The following is a 13,884-nucleotide window of genomic DNA, read 5'->3' on the forward strand; positions in this document are numbered from 1 at the left end:
ACGCCCTCCTCCCTCTCTCTCACACCGACCCCACTCGCTCTCCCCTCCTGGTCCTCCAGTGGTTTCCCGGCGACGCTCTTGCCCTGACGCACGGCCGGCTCGTTGGCGGTTGCCATGCCGACTCCCTCCCGCCGGGGACGTTGCGCGGCGGCGGGCGGCGGGCGGCGGTGAGTCGGCGGGGCGGGAGGGGAGGCCGGAGGGGTCTCGGGGGTTTGGGTAGGGAGATGGGCGATCCGGACTTGCACGAAACCCCCACCCGATCCGCCCTTACCACTGCAATCCCCATGCACAGCCCGGCATTCCGGGACTCCCTCCATTCCCACCGCCACCCTCCCTTCGGTAAGCCATCACTGATCCCCCTCCCACCGCAATCCCCGTCTCCCCCTCCCCATTCCCCGTCTCCCCCTCCCCAATCCCCGTCTCCCCCTCCCCAATCCCCGTCTCCCCCTCCCCATTCCCCGTCTCCCCCTCCCCAATCCCCGTCTCCCCCTCCCCAATCCCCGTCTCCCCCCTCCCACCCCCATCCCCGTCTCCCCCTCCCACCGCATTCCCCGTCTCCCCCTCCCCAATCCCCGTCTCCCCCTCCCACCGCAATCCCCGTCTCCCCCTCCCCAATCCCCGTCTCCCCCTCCCCAATCCCCGTCTCCCCCTCCCACCGCATTCCCCGTCTCCCCCTCCCCAATCCCCGTCTCCCCCTCCCACCGCATTCCCCGTCTCCCCCTCCCCAATCCCCGTCTCCCCCTCCCCATTGCCCGTCTCCCCCTCCCACCGCAATCCCCGTCTCCCCCTCCCCAATCCCCGTCTCCCCCTCCCCAATCCCCGTCTCCCCCTCCCACCGCAATCCCCGTCTCCCCCTCCCACCGCAATCCCCGTCTCCCCCTCCCCAATCCCCGTCTCCCCCTCCCCAATCCCCGTCTCCCCTCCCCAATCCCCGTCTCCCCTCCCCAATCCCCATCTCCCCCTCCCACCGCAATCCCCGTCTCCCCCTCCCCAATCCCCGTCTCCCCTCCCCAATCCCCGTCTCCCCCACCCCATTCCCCGTCTCCCCCTCCCCAATCCCCGTCTCCCCCTCCCACCGCAATCCCCGTCTCCCCCTCCCCAATCCCCGTCTCCCCTCCCCAATCCCCGTCTCCCCCTCCCCATTCCCCGTCTCCCCCTCCCCATTCCCCGTCTCCCCCCTCCACCCACCCACCCCAATCCCCATCTCCCCCCTCCCCATTCCCCGTCTCCCCCCTCCCCAATCCCCGTCTCCCCCCTCCACCCACCCACCCCAATCCCCATCTCCCCCCTCCCCATTCCCCGTCTCCCCCCTCCCCAATCCCCGTCTCCCCCTCCCACCGCAATCCCCGTCTCCCCCTCCCCATTCCCCGTCTCCCCCTCCCCAATCCCCGTCTCCCCCTCCCACCGCAATCCCCGTCTCCCCCTCCCCATTCCCCGTCTCCCCCCTCCACCCCCCCACCCCAATCCCCGTCTCCCCCCTCCACCCACCCACCGCAATCCCCGTCTCCCCCCTCCACCCCCCCACCCCAATCCCCGTCTCCCCCCTCCACCCACCCACCGCAATCCCCGTCTCCCCCCTCCACCCACCCACCCCATTCCCCGTCTCCCCCCTCCACCCCCCCACCCCAATCCCCGTCTCCCCCCTCCACCCACCCACCGCAATCCCCGTCTCCCCCTCCCCAATCCCCGTCTCCCCCTCCCACCGCAATCCCCGTCTCCCCCTCCCCAATCCCCGTCTCCCCCCTCCACCCCCCCACCCCAATCCCCGTCTCCCCCCTCCACCCCCCCACCGCAATCCCCGTCTCCCCCTCCCCATTCCCCGTCTCCCCCCTCCACCCCCCCACCCCAATCCCCGTCTCCCCCTCCACCCCCCCACCGCAATCCCCGTCTCCCCCCTCCACCCACCCTCCCCATTCCCCGTCTCCCCCCTCCCCATTCCCTGTCTCCCCCTCCCCATTCCCCGTCTCCCCCCTCCCCATTCCCCGTCTCACCCCCTCCCCATTCCCCGTCTCACCCCCCCACCCCAATCCCCGTCTCCCCCCTCCACCCACCCTCCCCATTCGCCGTCTCCCCCCTCCACCCACCCTCCACCCTCCCCGTCTCCCCCCTCCCACCCCAATCCCCGTCTCACCCCCCCACCCCAATCCCCGTCTCCCCCCTCCACCCCCCCACCGCAATCCCCGTCTCCCCCTCCCCATTCCCCGTCTCCCCCCTCCACCCCCCCACCCCAATCCCCGTCTCCCCTTCCACCCCCCCACCGCAATCCCCGTCTCCCCCCTCCCACCGCAATCCCCGTCTCCCCCCTCCACCCACACTCCCCATTCCCCGTCTCCCCCCTCCACCCACCCTCCCCATTCCCCGTCTCCCCCCTCCCACCCCAATCCCCGTCTCCCCCCTCCCACCGCAATCCCGGTCTCCCCCCTCCCACCGCAATCCCCGTCTCCCCCCACCCCATTCCCCGTCTCCCCCTCCACCCCCCCACCGCAATCCCCGTCTCCCCCACCACCCCATTCCCCGTCTCCCCCCTCCACGCACCCACCCCAATCCCTGTCTCCCCCCTCCACCCACCCACCCCAATCCCCATCTCCCCCCTCCCCATTCCCCGTCTCCCCCCTCCCACCGCAATCCCCGTCTCCCCCCTCCCACCGCAATCCCCGTCTCCCCCCACCCCATTCCCCGTCTCCCCCTCCCCAATCCCCGTCTCCCCCCTCCCACCCCAATCCCCGTCTCCCCCCTCCCCATTCCCCGTCTCCCCCTCCCCATTCCCCGTCTCCCCCCTCCCCATTCCCCGTCTCCCCCCTCCCACCGCAATCCCCGTCTCCCCCCTCCCACCGCAATCCCCGTCTCCCCCCACCCCATTCCCCGTCTCCCCCTCCCCAATCCCCGTCTCCCCCCTCCCACCCCAATCCCCGTCTCCCCCCTCCCACCGCAATCCCCGTCTCCCCCTCCCCATTCCCCGTCTCCCCCCTCCACCCCCCCACCCCAATCCCCGTCTCCCCCCTCCACCCCCCCACCGCAATCCCCGTCTCCCCCTCCCCAATCCCCGTCTCCCCCCTCCCACCCCAATCCCCGTCTCCCCCCTCCCACCGCAATCCCCGTCTCCCCCTCCCCATTCCCCGTCTCCCCCCTCCCCATTCCCCGTCTCCCCCCTCCACCCACCCACCCCATTCCCCGTCTCCCCCCTCCACCCACCCACCCCATTCCCCGTCTCCCCCCTCCACCCACCCACCCCATTCCCCGTCTCCCCCCTCCACCCACCCACCCCATTCCCCGTCTCCCCCCTCCACCCCCCCACCCCATTCCCCGTCTCCCCCCTCCACCCCCCCACCCCATTCCCCCTCTCCCCCCTCCACCCACCCACCCCAATCCCCGTCTCCCCCCACCGCAATCCCCGTCTCCCCCCTCCACCCACCCACCCCATTCCCCGTCTCCCCCCTCCACCCACCCACCGCAATCCCCGTCTCCCCCCTCCACCCACCCACCCCATTCCCCGTCTCCCCCCTCCACCCACCCACCCACCCCATTCCCCGTCTCCCCCCTCCACCCACCCACCCACCCCATTCCCCGTCTCCCCCCTCCACCCACCCACCCCATTCCCCGTCTCCCCCCTGCACCCACCCACCGCAATCCCCGTCTCCCCCCTCCACCCACCCACCGCAATCCCCGTCTCCCCCTCCACCCACCCACCCCAATCCCCGTCTCCCCCCTCCACCCACCCACCCACCCCATTCCCCGTCTCCCCCCTCCACCCACCCACCCCATTCCCCGTCTCCCCCCTGCACCCACCCACCGCAATCCCCGTCTCCCCCCTCCACCCACCCACCCCAATCCCCGTCTCCCCCCTCCACCCACCCACCCACCCCATTCCCCGTCTCCCCCCTCCACCCACCCACCCCATTCCCCGTCTCCCCCCTCCACCCACCCACCCCATTCCCCGTCTCCCCCCTCCACCCACCCACCCCAATCCCCGTCTCCCATCTCCACCACCCAGATCCCCCGTCTCCCATCTTCACCACCCAGATCCCCGTCACCCATCTCCACCACCCAGATCCCCCATCTCCCATCTCCACCACCCAGATCCCCGTCTCCCATCTCCACCACCCAGATCCCCGTCTCCCATCTCCACCACCTAGATCCCCGTCTCCCATCTCCATCACCCAGATCCCCGTCTCCCATCTCCACCACCACCACCCAGATCCCCGTCACCCATCTCCACCACCCAGATCCCCGTCTCCCATCTCCACCACCCAGATCCCCGTCTCCCATCTCCACCACCCAGATCCCCGTCTCCCATCTCCACCACCCAGATCCCCGTCTCCCATCTCCACCAACCAAATCCCCCGTCTCCCATCTCCACCACCCAGATCCCCCGTCTCCCATCTTCACCACCCAGATCCCCCGTCTCCCATCTTCACCACCCAGATCCCCGTCTCCCATCTCCACCACCCAGATCCCCCTGTCTCCCATCTCCACCACCCAGATCCCCCATCTCTCATCTCCACCACCCAGATCCCCGTCTCCCATCTTCACCACCCAGATCTCCCCCGTCTCCCATCTTCACCACCCAGATCTCCCCCGTCTCCCATCTCCACCACCCAAATCCCCCGTCTCCCATCTCCACCACCCAGATCCCCGTCTCCCATCTCCACCACCCAGATCTCTCCCATCTCCACCACCCAGATCACTTGTCTCCCATTTTCACCACCCAGATCCCCGGTCTCCCATCTCCACCACCCAGATCCCCCTTATCCCATCTCCACCACCCAGATCCCCCGTCTCCCATCTTCACCACCCAGATCCCCGTCTCCCATCTCCACCACCCAGATCTCCGTCTCCCATCTCCCCCACCCAGATCTCCCCCGTCTCCCATCTCCACCACCCAGATCCCCGTCTCCCATCTCCACCACCCAGATCCCCGTCTCCCATCTCCACCACCCAGATCCCCGGTCTCCCATCTCCACCACCCAGATCCCCCGTCTCCCATCTCCACCACCCAGATCCCCCGTCTCCCATCTCCACCACCCAGATCCCCCTGTCTCCCATCTCCACCACCCAGATCCCCGTCTCCCATCTCCACCACCCAGATCCCCCATCTCCCATCTCCACCACCCAGATCCCGCATCTCCACCACCCAGATCCCCATCTCCCATCTCCACCACCCAGATCCCCATCTCCCATCTTCACCACCCAGATCCCCCTTCTCCCCTGTCTGCATTGCAGATCCTCTCTCGTCTCCTCTCACCACCCCTCAGACCCCTCGTCTCCCATCTCCACCACCCAGATCTCCCAAGTCGCCATCTCCACCACCCAGATCCCCGTCTCCCATCTCCACCACCCAGATCCCCGTCTCCCATCTCCACCACCCAGATCCCCGTCTCCCATCTCCACCACCCAGATCCCCGTCTCCCATCTCCACCACCCAGATCCCCGTCTCCCATCTCCACCACCCAGATCCCCCGTCTCCCATCTCCACCACCCAGATCCCCCGTCTCCCATCTCCACCACCCAGATCCCCCGTCTCCCATCTCCACCACCCAGATCCCCGTCTCCCATCTCCACCACCCAGATCCCCCATCTCTCATCTCCACCACCCAGATCCCCGTCTCCCATCTTCACCACCCAGATCCCCCGTCTCCCATCTTCACCACCCAGATCCCCATCTCCCATCTTCACCACCCAGATCCCCCTTCTCCCCTGTCTGCATTGCAGATCCTCTCTCGTCTCCTCTCACCACCCCTCAGACCCCTCGTCTCCCATCTCCACCACCCAGATCTCCCAAGTCGCCATCTCCACCACCGAGATCCCCGTCTCCCATCTCCACCACCCAGATCCCCTCGTCTCCCATCTCCACCACCCAGATCCCCGTCTCCCATCTCCACCACCCAGATCGCCGTCTCCCATCTCCACCACCCAGATCCCCTCGTCTCCCATCTCCACCACCCAGATCCCCCGTCTCCCATCTTCACCACCCAGATCCCCCGTCTCCCATCTTCACCACCCAGATCCCCCATCTCCCATCTTCACCACCCAGATCCCCCGTCTCCCATCTTCACCACCCAGATCCCCGTCTCCCATCTCCACCACCCAGATATCCCAAGTCCCATCTCCACCACCCAGATCGCCCGTCTCCCATCTCCACCACCCAGATCCCCCCGTCTCCATTCTTCACCACCCAGTTCCCATTTCGTCTCCTCTCTCCAGCTCTCAGATCCCCTGTCTCCCATCTGCGCCACCTAGATTCATTGTCTCCCCTCTGTACATCTCCAGATCCCTTGTCTCCCGTCTCCACTCTCGAGATCCTCTCTTGCCTCTCCACCCCTGCGTTTCCCTGTCTCTCCCCAGATCCCATCACCCACCTTGACCCTCCAAATTACTGTCTGCACCCTATTCCATCTCCCCACACCACCCTCCAGATACCCTGTCTCCCCTCCACCCCATAGATCCCTTGCCTACCCCCCATGTATCCTGTCTCCCCTCTCCACCCACCAGATCCCCTGTCTCCCCTCTCTTACCCCACCCCCCGATCCCCAGACTCTAGTTTCAGAACCAGACACACAGATTGCTGGAGAATCTCTGCAGATCGGACAGCATCCACGAAAGCGAAGGAACGGTCAATGTTTTGGACCGGGAAAGGAAGGGGGAAGATTTTCAGAATAATATGGTGGGGGAAGGGGAATATGGATAAGCCAGAGGGTGACAGATGAAGTCAGATATGTGGGGGAAGGAGGATGAGCTAAGACGCTGTGATGTGAGGAGAGGGCTGGAGAGAAAGGAATCTTTTTGCAAAGTTGATCATGGGAAAAAGGAAAGGAGAAGGGGATCCAGTGGGAGGTGATAGATAGTTGAGGAAAAGAGGTAGGAGACCAGAGTAGGGAATTGAAGAAGAGGGGAGGGGGAGAGAAAAGATTGCTGGAAGTTGGAAATATTGACGTTCATGCCATCAGGTTGGAGGCTACCTAGACAGAGTCTGAGATGTTGCCCCTCACTGAGAGTGGTCTCTTCGTGGCGGAAGAGGATTTGGAATGGGAATGTGGCCACTGGGAATTCTTGCTTTGTGTGGATGAAGTTGCTCTTGTGTAGGTGCTCGGCCATTTGAACCTCAGGTATATGGGAAGAGTGAGAAGTTGTGCTGAAGTCAAGAGTAGATGGGCCACCACCTTATTATATGGGAAAGCAGGCCTGAGTGCCGAATGGCATCAGTGGGAAAACATTCCAATGCCTGAAGGAAGATAAAGCCCCAGAGGAAAGTGGGTGCTGGTGTTTGAGGTCCACCGTCCCAGCCCAGGACATCACTGCAGCAGGTCCTCAATAGAGTGTCCTGGGCCCAGCCACCTTCAGCTGCTTCATCCGTGACCTTCTCCCCATCAGAACATCAGAAGTGGGGATGTTCACTGCGAATTGCCCAGCTGCAGCAGGTTAAGAAGGCATTAGGCCTGGTCAGTGAATGCTGGCTTGGCAGTGACTTGAATGAAGGGCTTCTGCAGAATATGACCAGCATTTAAAACCCATTCCATCAGCTGTGAGAGAACTGGAAACCAGCCTTTCAGCCAGCTGTAATGTAGAACTCAGCACAGTACCAGCACTTCAGCCCATGATGCCTTGCCGACCTTTTAACCTACTTTAAGATCAATCTAGCCCTTTCCTCCCACATAACCCTCCATTTTTCTTCCATCCATGTGCCCATCTAAGAGTCCCTGATGTATCTGCTTCTCCCATCACTCCTGGCAACGTGTTCCATGCACTCACTACTTTCTGTAAAACAATCTGACTTTGACGTCCCCTCTTACACTTTCTTCGAAACACCTTAAAATTATGCCCCTTTGTATTAGCCATTTCCGCCTTGGGAAGCAGTTGCTGGCTACCAGCTTGATCAATGCATTTTATCTCATACACCAATATTTTCACCTCTCATCCTCCTTCTCCCCAAAGAGCTTGTTTAACCGTACAAGACATGGTTTCCAATCTAGGCGGTAGCCTGGTAAATCTCTGTACCCTCTCTAAAACTTCCTCATCCTTTTTGTAATGAGAGTGCATGTCTGCTGAATAGGAAGATCTCAGAGACATTTCACTGCTCTTCAGTGAAGAAGCAGGTAGACTAGTCTCATTTGGAGGGAGGACAGAATTTGTAGGTGTACTGAGTGTGTGGCCTGTCTCAGTGTGGAGGGGTGAATGTGCTGATGAAGGTATTTGTGTGACATGGGTTGTGTTTCCATTTCAGAGCCTGACAGAGGTGTTCCTTTTGCATTATGAACCTTAAACTAGAGGTGCTTCTGTCTGCCAGCATTAAGCAGAAGAAACCTTGGCCGCGCCTGCACTGGATTGGACAGGTGAACAGTGTGACCATGATCTCTCCTGCCTGTAATTCTCTGCATTTAAGCATCAGCTTTTATTTCTCACATGTACATCGAATCATATCATCAAAGGTGTGCTGGGGCAGCCCATTAGAGTTAAGACTATAAGATATAGGATCAGAAGTAGGCCATTCAGCCCATCAACTCTGCTCCACCATTCAATCATGGGCTGATCCAATTCTTGCAGTCATTCCCACTCCCCTGCCTTCTCCCCATACCTTCTGATGGCCTGGCTAATCAAGAACCTATCTATCTCTGCCTTAAATACACCCAATGACTTGACCTCCACAGCCATCTGTGGCAACAAATTCCTCAGATTTACCACCCTCAGACTAAGGTAATTTCTCCGCATGTCAGTTCTAAAAGGATGTCCTTCAATCCTGAAGTGGTGCCCTCTTGACCTAGAATCCCCTACTATAGGAAATAACTTTTTCATATTTAATCTGTTTAGGCCTTTTAACATCTGGAATGTTTCTATGAGATTCCCCCTCATTCTCCTGAACTCCAGGGAATACAGCCCAAGAGCTGCCAGACGTTCTTCATACAGTAACCCTTCCATTCCTGGAATCATTCTCGTGCATCTTCTCTGAACCATCTCCAATCTCAGTGTATCTAAAATAAGGAGTCCAAAACTGCACACGATCCTCCAGGCATCGTGTTGCCATGCTTCCTGCGCCAACATAGCAGCTCACAAGTCGCTAACCCTAAACCGTATGTCTTTGCAATGTGGGAGGAAACAGGAGCAGCCAGATGGAACTCATAAGGTTATCGGGAGAACGCACATGGATTTCTGGCTAGGTTTGCGGATGATACGAAGATTAGTGGAGTGATAGATAGGGTTGAGGAAGCAGTGTTTAGTCTACAGAAGGACTTGGACAGATTAGGAGAATGGCAAAGAAATGGCAGATGGAATAGATTAGGGAAGTGTATAGTCATACACTTTGATAGAAGGAATAAAGTCATAGATTATTTTCTAAATGAGGATAAAACTCAAAAGTCTGAGGTGCAAGGGGACTTGGGAAACGTGCTGGATTTCATAAAAATTAATTTGCAGGTTAAGTCGGTGGTGAAGAAGGCAAGTACAATGTTAGCATTCATTTCAAGAGGAATAGAAAATAAAAATAAGAATGTAATGCTGAGGCTTTATAAGGCACCGGTGGTTCACACCACACGGAGTATTGTGAGCAGTTTGGTCCATTTATCTAAGAAACGATATGTTGGCATTGGAGAGGGTCCAGAGGAAGTTCACAAGAATGATTCTAGGAATGAGTTTAGCAGCTTTGGGCCTGTACTCACTGGAGTTTAGAAAAATGAGGGGGTGAGATCTCATTGAAACCTATTGAATATTGAAATACCTAAGTAGAGTAGATTTGGAAAGGATGTTTCCTATTGTGTGGGAGTCTAGGACCAGATGGCACAGTCTAGAGATATGTTCATTTAAAACAGAGGTAAGACCATAAGACATAGGAACAGAATTAGGCCATTCAGCCCATTGAGCCTGCTCCGCCATTCCATCATGGCTGTTCCCGGATCCCACTCTCAGCCCCATACACCTGCCTTTTCGCCATGTCCTTTGATGCCCTGACCGATCAGGAAATGATCAACTTCTTCTTTAAGTATGCTCACAGATGGCCTCCACTGCAGTCTGTGGCAGAGCATTCCACAGATTCACTACACTCTGCCTAATACAATTCCTCCTTACTTCTGTACTAAAAGGTCACCCCTCAGTTTTGAGGCTGTGCCCTTTAGTTCTGGATACCCCCACCATAGGAAACATGCTCCCCACATCCACCTTTTCTGGTTCTTTCAACATTCAGTAGGTTTCAATGAGATCCCCCACACCCACATTCTTCTCAATTCCAGTGAGTACAGGCCCAAAGCTGCCAAATGCTCCTCCTATGTTAACCTTTTCATTCCCGGAGTCATCCTCGTGAAATTCGTCTGGGATCTCTCCAATGACTACACTTCCTTTCTGAGACATGGGGCCCAACACTGTTGACAGTACTCTAAATGTGGCCTGACTAGTATCTTATAAAGCCTCAGCATTATCCCCTTGCTTTTATGTTCTGTTCCCCTTGAAATAAATGCCAACATTGCATTTGCCTTCTTTACCACAGACTCAACCTGTAAATTAACCTTCTGCGAGTCTTGCATGAGGACTCCTAAATCCCTCTGCCCCTCGGCTGTTTGAACCTCCTCCCCACTTAGATAATACTACACACTGTTGTTCCTTTTACCATAGTGCATTATCATGTGTTGCCCAGCACTGTATTCCTTCTGCCATGTTTTTTCCCATTCTTCCAATTTGTCCAAGTCCTTCTGCAATCGCGTTGCTTCCTCAGCACTACCTACTCCTCCATCTATCTTTGTATCATCCACAAACTTTGCCACAAAGCCATCAATTCCATTATCCAAATCATTGACAAACAATATGAAAAGTAGTGGTCCCAATACTGACCCCTGACGAACACCACTAGTCACTGGCAACCAGAAAAGCTCCCTTTTTTTTTACCACTTTCTGCCTCCTGCCTGTCAGCCATTCAGTTATCCATGCCAGTATCTTTCCTGTAATGCCATAGGATTTTGTCTTGTTAAGCAGCCTCGTGTGTGGCATCTTATCAAATGCCTTTTGAAAATCCAAGTAAATGACACCCACTGCCTCTTATTTGTCCACCCTGCTTGTTACTTCCTCGAGAACTATAACAGATTAGTCAGGCAAGATTTCCCTTTACAGAAGCCATGCTGACTTTGACTTATTTTATCATGAGTCTCCAAGCACCCTGAAACCTCATCCTTAATAATAGACTCTTACACTTCCCCAACCACTGAGGATGGGCTAACTGGCCTATAATTTCCATTCTTTTGCCTTCCTCCCTTCTTAAAGGGTGAAGTGACATTTGCAATCTTCCATTCCTCGGGCCCATGCCAGAATCAAGTGATTCTTGAAAGATCATGACCACTGCATCTGTAATCTCTTCAGCAACCTCTCTCAGGACTCTGGGATGTAGTGCATCTGGTCCAGGTGACTTATCCACTTAAGACCTTTCAGTTTGTCTAGCACTTTTTCCTTTGTAATAGCAATGGCACTCACTCCTGCTCCCTGACACTCATTGACCTCTGGCACACTGCTAGTATCTTCCACAGTGAAGACTGATGCAAAGTACCAATGTAGTTCATCTGCCATTTCTTTGTCCCCCATTACTACCTCACCAGCATCATTTTTCAGTAGTCCAATATCAACTCTCACCTCCTTTTCATTCTTTATATAACTGGAAAAACTTTTGCTTTATATTATCAGCCAGTTTGCCTTCGTATTTCATCTTTTCCCTTCCTATAGCTTTTTTAGTTGCCTTTTGTTGGATTTTAAAAGCTTGTCAATCATCCAACTTCCCACTCACTTGTGCTACCTTGTATGCCCTTTCCATGGCTTTATGCAGTCCTTAACTTGCTTTGTCAGCCACAGTTGCCTACCCCACCCATTTGAGAAATTCTTCTGTGGGACATCTGTATCCTGCGTTTTGTGAACTATTTCCAGAAGCTTCAGCCATCTCTGCTCTGCTGACATCCCTGCCAATAACCTCCCGCAGTCTACCTGGGTAAGCTCTCTCATGCCTCTGTAATTCCCTTTATTCCATTGCGATACTGAGAGATGTGACTTATGCTTCTCCCTCACAAATTGCAGTATGAGGAGGAATTTCTTTAGCCAGAGAGTGGTGAATCTCTGGAATTCTTTGCGACAGATAGCTGTAGAGGCCAAGTCGATGGAGCTTGACAGGTTCATGATGAGTCAGGGCGTGGAAGGTTATGGGGAGAAGTTAGGAGAATGGGGTTGAAAGGGTTAATAAATCATTCATGATGGAATGGCAAGGCATACTCAATGGGCCAAATGGCCTAGTTTTGCTCCTATGTCTTCTGGCCTTAGGTACATCAAAACATACAGTGAATAGCATCACAAACAAATTGCTGGGGGTATCTCAGCAGGCCAGGCATCAGCAATGGAAAAGAGTAAACAGTTGACGTTTCGAGGCCGAGACCTTCATCAGGATGCTATTTAAAAACTGTAACAGCCATGCAAGAGCAAGTGACTGGAGCTAGTGAGACATTGTTTAGCAACAGTGTCCTGTCCCAATTAGGTGGTGTTGTGTCCCAAATAGAGAAAGGGAATGCTGCCGATTTTAGATTTCTATGTTCTAGAAATCTTCAGCATATTTCAGGCCCTTTGGCCCACAATGTTGCGCCAACCATGTAACCTACTCCAGAAACTGCCTAGAATTTCCCTACTGCATAGCCTCTGTTTTTCTAAGCTCCATGTACCTATCTCAGGGTCTCTTAAAACACCCTATTGTATCCACCTCTACCACTCTCACTGGCAGTACATTCCACACACTTCCTGTGTGAAAAAAAGTATCCCTGACATCCTGATCATTTTCTCGATTAGGTTTTGTTCTTTAAGAGTTGAGCCAAATAAATGGCTGCCCCAATTAACCAATGGCCCAATGAACCAGAATTCACTCTATATATAGTTACTTTTTTCATGAATTGCAATGTGCAGCTGCTGCATAACAACATATTTCATCACAAATTCCAGTGACACTAAACCTGATTCTGAAATATTTTTGTTTATTCTTTTTCTAACATCTGCTTCTTCAGAGGGAATATTAGTCTTTATCTCAGATTATCTGGGGAATGATTTGTGAGTTCTGTAAGGGCAAATTTCCATGTTGCTATATAATGTTCCCGTGCTTGCCCATTGAATTCCAGTTTACTGGCTTGCTTGATGCTGCACTCAATCCAATGTGGCCTGGTTGCAACACGGCCTGGTATGGCATTTTGAATGAGCAAGAACATAAAAAGCTGTGGAGAGTAGTGGTCAGCCCATTACATGACATGGACAATTTGGTAATATCTGTGAGAAGGTAACACAAGTCAGAAATGCCCACCATCTTCTCGCAGCTACCATCAGGCAGGAGATAGAGACACCTGAAGACCCAAATAAAGGATCACTGATTCAGCAGGTGGGGAGGTGGTAATCAATAGGAGGTTTCCTTACTCCCGTTTCACCTGATCACTCCCAGGGTACTTCCTGGTAGTTAGTTAATACTGGCCTGCTGGAGGACAGTGTGTGATTAGGGATTGAGATCAGGTTGAGTTTCCAACTCCTTCATCTCTGTGTTTTCCATTAAGGACATGTACACTGAAAGCTGCTGGAAAAAGGCCAGTTTGTTCCATCCCATCAGGGAGGAGGCTACGTGGCATTCACACCAGGAGCACGAGACAGTTACATTCACCAAGCAGTAAGACTGATCAACACCTCCACCCACTAACCCACCACCAGCACTTTATCATTTCCTGTCAGTCACCTTATGGACAGACACACCTGTACCCAGCGTCACTTTATGGACAGACAATCAATCTGTGTATATTAACGATCTTATGTATTTATGCTGTATTTATTATGTTTTTATTATTATTGTGTTTTTTGTGCTTCGTCGGATCTGGAGTAACGATGATTTCATTCTCCTTTACACCTGTG

At 55.6% G+C, this 13,884-nt stretch overlaps 1 protein-coding gene across 10 annotated transcripts in view; it reads left to right on the forward strand.

Moving 5' to 3' along the window:
• Window positions 1–116: 116 nt before the first annotated feature.
• Window positions 117–13,884, forward strand: part of cplane1 (ciliogenesis and planar polarity effector 1) — a 375,338-nt gene continuing 361,570 nt past the window's right edge. For 8 of the 10 annotated variants that reach the window (XR_009512997.1, XR_009512998.1, XM_059974072.1 and 5 more), the window contains exons 1-2: window positions 117–167; window positions 8,219–8,327. Coding sequence is in view for 8 of the 10 variants with exons in the window: in XM_059974072.1 (XP_059830055.1) it covers window positions 8,247–8,327 (81 nt within the window). In the remaining 2 variants the exon portion in view is untranslated. Of the gene's footprint in view, window positions 168–6,066; window positions 7,081–8,218; window positions 8,328–13,884 lie in introns of those variants that run through there. The other 2 variants (XM_059974073.1, XM_059974074.1) reach the window with 2 other exon arrangements.

The sequence above is a fragment of the Hypanus sabinus genome, chromosome 7 (genome assembly GCF_030144855.1).
Source record: "Hypanus sabinus isolate sHypSab1 chromosome 7, sHypSab1.hap1, whole genome shotgun sequence".
Taxonomy (NCBI): Eukaryota; Metazoa; Chordata; class Chondrichthyes; order Myliobatiformes; family Dasyatidae; genus Hypanus; species Hypanus sabinus.